At 44.5% G+C, this 4,489-nt stretch overlaps 1 protein-coding gene across 1 annotated transcript in view; it reads right to left on the reverse strand.

Annotated features, from left to right (window-relative positions):
* The window catches only part of LOC307026782 (glutamate dehydrogenase 1, mitochondrial-like), an 18,627-nt gene extending 18,584 nt beyond the window's left edge, over nt 1–43 (reverse strand). Inside the window, exon 1 of the mRNA XM_079694913.1 lies at nt 1–43. This exon is cut by the window's left edge and continues 112 nt beyond it. Coding sequence (XP_079551039.1) covers nt 1–27 — 27 coding nt within the window. The 5' untranslated portion in view covers nt 28–43.
* Nucleotides 44–4,489: the final 4,446 nt, after the last annotated feature.

The following is a 4,489-nucleotide window of genomic DNA, read 5'->3' on the forward strand; positions in this document are numbered from 1 at the left end:
ACTAAAGACAAATAAATATATATCCATTTTGTACGTATTAATAACTCTGTCAACTTTAAGTCTTTCAAAGTATAAAGATAAAATAATTAATAATAAATCTAGGATAAAAAAGGTTGAAATATTAAAAGTATTATTAATTATTATTATTTTATTATATAATTTATTATCTCACACTTTTCAAATATATATTTAGATGTTTTTATTTGTTTAACTCCTTTTTTCTGTATCTTTTTACATAATTTCCTTTTTCTGTTTGCATGTGCCTCAGGTCAGAGGACGAGCCTCCACACGTCCTCAGGTCAGAGGACGAGCCTCCACACGTCCTCAGGTCAGAGGACGAGCCTCCACACGTCCTCAGATCTGAGGACGAGCCTCCACACGTCCTCAGGTCAGAGGACGAGCCTCCACACGTCCTCAGATCAGAGGACGAGCCTCCACACGTCCTCTGATCTGAGGACGAGCCTCCACACGTCCTCAGGTCAGAGGACGAGTCTCCACACGTCCTCAGGTCAGAGGACGAGCCTCCACACGTCCTAGGATCAGAGGACGAGCCTCCACACGTCCTCAGGTCAGAGGACGAGTCTCCACACGTCCTCAGGTCAGAGGACGAGTCTCCACACGTCCTCAGGTCAGAGGACGAGCCTCCACACGTCCTCTGACCTGAGGACGAGCCTCCACACGTCCTCAGATCAGAGGACGAGCCTCCACACGTCCTCTGACCTGAGGACGAGCCTCCACACGTCCTCAGATTAGAGGACGAGTCTCCACACGTCCTCAGGTCAGAGGACGAGTCTCCACACGTCCTCAGGTCAGAGAAGGCTCAGCAGATACTTTAAAGAGTCCCTGTTCCTCTTCCTGTACTGAGCTATATGATATATAAAATATATAATATATATATATATGTATGTATGTATATTATATTAGGTCGACATAGAAACCTTTGTGAACATTAAAGCATGAGACATGTCCCAGTGGAGACGCCTCTTAATGAACTCTTAATGTTATGTTTGAGACTGCAGGGTTAGTGATGATGAGTATGTGTCACTGTGAGCAGTGAGAGGAGTGCGTGGTGGAGTAAAGAGTGAGGCGTTGGCAGGAGAGAGAGAGTGAGTCACGAGGGTGCGGCGCCTCACTTGAAACCTGACTGGTTTAAAGGAGCAGGACAAAGAGTTTGATTTGCCTTCAGTAAAAACAGCCGCACCCTGTCCTCGTCTAAAGCAGACCTGCAGGTACATCTCTCCCTTGGGTTGGTCTGCGTTACAGAGGCAGTGGAAAGCTACAGAGCAGCAGACAGATCACTGGGGGGGCTGTTTCTACATGCACAGCAGAGAACGGTGTTAACATGACACACTGCTCCTAGGGTCCCTGGAAGAATCTGTCACCATGCGTTTAGAGTTCAGTGTTTCCCCCAGGGTGGAGGCTCAGCAGGGGGCCCGGCAGGATGTGAGCGCGGGGCGGGTGGAATGCTTTAGTGCAGGCGAAGTGTCTGCCAGTGTGTCTCTATGTGTCTCTATGTGTCTGCCAGTGTGTCTCTATGTGTCTCTATGTGTCTGCCAGTGTGTCTCTATGTGTCTCTATGTGTCTGCCAGTGTGTCTCTATGTGTCTCTATGTGTCTCTATGTTTCTGCCAGTGTGTCTCTATGTGTCTCTATGTTTCTGCCAGTGTGTCTCTATGTGTCTCTATGTGTCTCTATGTGTCTGCCAGTGTGTCTCTATGTGTCTCTATGTGTCTCTATGTGTCTGCCAGTGTGTCTCTATGTGTCTCTATGTGTCTGCCAGTGTGTCTCTATGTGTCTCTATGTGTCTCTATGTGTCTGCCAGTGTGTCTCTATGTTTCTGCCAGTGTGTCTCTATGTGTCTCTATGTTTCTGCCAGTGTGTCTCTATGTGTCTCTATGTGTCTCTATGTGTCTCTATGTGTCTGCCAGTGTGTCTCTATGTGTCTCTATGTGTCTCTATGTGTCTCTATGTGTCTCTATGTGTCTATGTTTCTGCCAGTGTGTCTCTATGTGTCTCTATGTGTCTCTATGTGTCTGCCAGTGTGTCTCTATGTGTCTCTATGTGTCTCTATGTGTCTGCCAGTGTGTCTCTATGTGTCTATGTTTCTGCCAGTGTGTCTCTATGTGTCTCTATGTGTCTCTATGTGTCTGCCAGTGTGTCTCTATGTGTCTCTATGTGTCTCTATGTGTCTCTATTAGGGATGCACCGAATATTCGGCCGCCGAAAATTATCGGCCGAAAATGGTTTAAAAGCCGTTTCGGCTTTCGGCCGAAAAGGGCCTTTAGCACCGAAAAAATATCACCGAATGTCAGAGAACAGGGTTACGTTGGTAAGCTAACGTGTTGTTGTGATGACGTAATCAAAATGCGGCGACAAGCACGGCGCGCGACCATGCTCGTGGCTGGCTCACAGCCAACAAGTCTGGCGCTTGGAGATATTTAAAAATATCAGAGAAAGAGGCGCCGATTGCGATTTGTAAAACGTGTTCAGCTGACATTTCTCGAGGGGGTGTAACTGCAAAGACTTTCACCACTTCAGGATTACTCCACCACTTGAAATCAAAACACCCGGACAAATATGCGGAGTAAGATCAAATCACAAGCACTGACAGCGAGAGGCTGTTCAGCGCTGCCTCTCATGTGCTTGATGAGAAGAGGAACAGACTTATGGCTGATAAAGCAGAGAAGCTACTGTTCATTAAAAAGAACCTCCCACTTTTCCTTCATAAGTAGACAAGGCTGGCTTATCATAAGCTTATCTAGTTCTACATGTCTACTCTATACCCACTTTCCTGAACCATTTTCATTGTGAGTTATAATTCACCATCTCAGGTTATCATGAGGGGGAAATGACAGCAGCACAGTGTTCAATATACAGGACTGTCTCAGAAAAATTAGAATATTGTGATAAAGTTCTTTATTTTCTGTAATGCAATTAAAAAAACAAAAATGTCATACATTCTGGATTCATTACAAATCAACTGAAATATTGCAAGCCTTTTATTATTTTAATATTGCTGATTATGGCATACAGCTTAAGAAAACTCAAATATCCTATCTCTAAATATTAGAATATCATGAAAAAGTATACTAGTAGGGTGTTCAACGAATCACTTGAATCGTCTAATTAACTCGAAACACCTGCAAGGGTTTCCTGAGCCTTGAAAAACACTCAGCTTGGTTCAGTAAACTAAATCACAAGTATGGGGAAGACTGCTGATCTGACTGCTGTCCAGAGGACCGTCATTGACACCCTCCATCAGGAGGGTAGGACACAAAAAGAAATGTCTCAAAGAGCAAGCTGTTCACAGAGTGCAGTTTCAAAGCACATCCACAAAAAGTCTGTTGGAAGGGGGAAATGTGGCAGGAAACGCTGCACAACCAAGAGAGATGACCGCAGCCTTAACAGCATTGTGAAGAAGAGTCGCTTCCAGAATTTGGGGGAGCTTCAAAGACAGTGGACTGAAGCTGGAGTCCAGGTATCAAAAGTCACTGTTCACAGACGTGTCCGGGAAATGGGCTACAATAGCCGTATTCCCATGGTCAAGCCACTTCTGAACTCAAGACAACGGAAGAGGCGTCTGACTTGGGCTAAGGAAAAGAAGCACTGGACAGTTGCACAGTGGTCCAAAGTCCTCTTTTCAGACGAAAGCAAGTTTTGTATTTCATTTGGAAGTCAAGGCGCCAGAGTCTGGAGAAAGGCTGGAGAGGAGCAAAATCCAAGTTGCTTGAAATCCAGTGTGAAGTTCCCACAGTCAGCGATGGTTTGGGGAGCCATGTCAGCTGCTGGTGTTGGTCCACTGTGTTTCATCAAGCCCAGAGTAAATGCAGCTGTGTACCAAGAGATTTTAGAGCACTACATGCTTCCGTCTGCTGAAAAGCTCTATGGAGATGAGGAATTCATTTTCCAGCATGATCTGGCACCTGCCCACAGTGCCAAAACCACCAGTAACTGGTGTACTGACCATGGCATTACTGTCCTCGATTGGCCTGCAAATTCCCCTGACCTGAACCCCATAGAGAATATGTGGGGTATTGTGAAGAAGAAGCTGAAAGACACCAGACCCAACAATGCTAATGAGCTAAAGGCCGCTATTGAAGCATCCTGGGCATCCATAACACCTCAGCAATGCCACAGGCTGATTGCCTCCATGCCACGCCGCATTGATGCAGTAATCCGTGCAAAAGGATTCCCAACCAAGTACTGAGTGCATTAATGGACATTTTCAAATGTTTGATTGTGTTTTGCTGTTATAAATCTTTTTTTTTTACTTGGTCTGAGGAACTATTCTAATTTTTTGAGATAGGATTTTTGAGTTTTCTTAAGCTGTATGCCATAATCAGCAATATTAAAATAATAAAAGGCTTGCAATATTTCAGTTGATTTGTAATGAATCCAGAATGTATGACATTTTTGTTTTTTTAATTGCATTACAGAAAATAAAGAACTTTATCACAATATTCTAATTTTCTGAGACAGTCCTGTATAGT

Source organism: Notothenia rossii, assembly GCF_949606895.1.
Source record: "Notothenia rossii genome assembly, contig: scaffold_82, whole genome shotgun sequence".
Classification (NCBI taxonomy): Eukaryota; Metazoa; Chordata; class Actinopteri; order Perciformes; family Nototheniidae; genus Notothenia; species Notothenia rossii.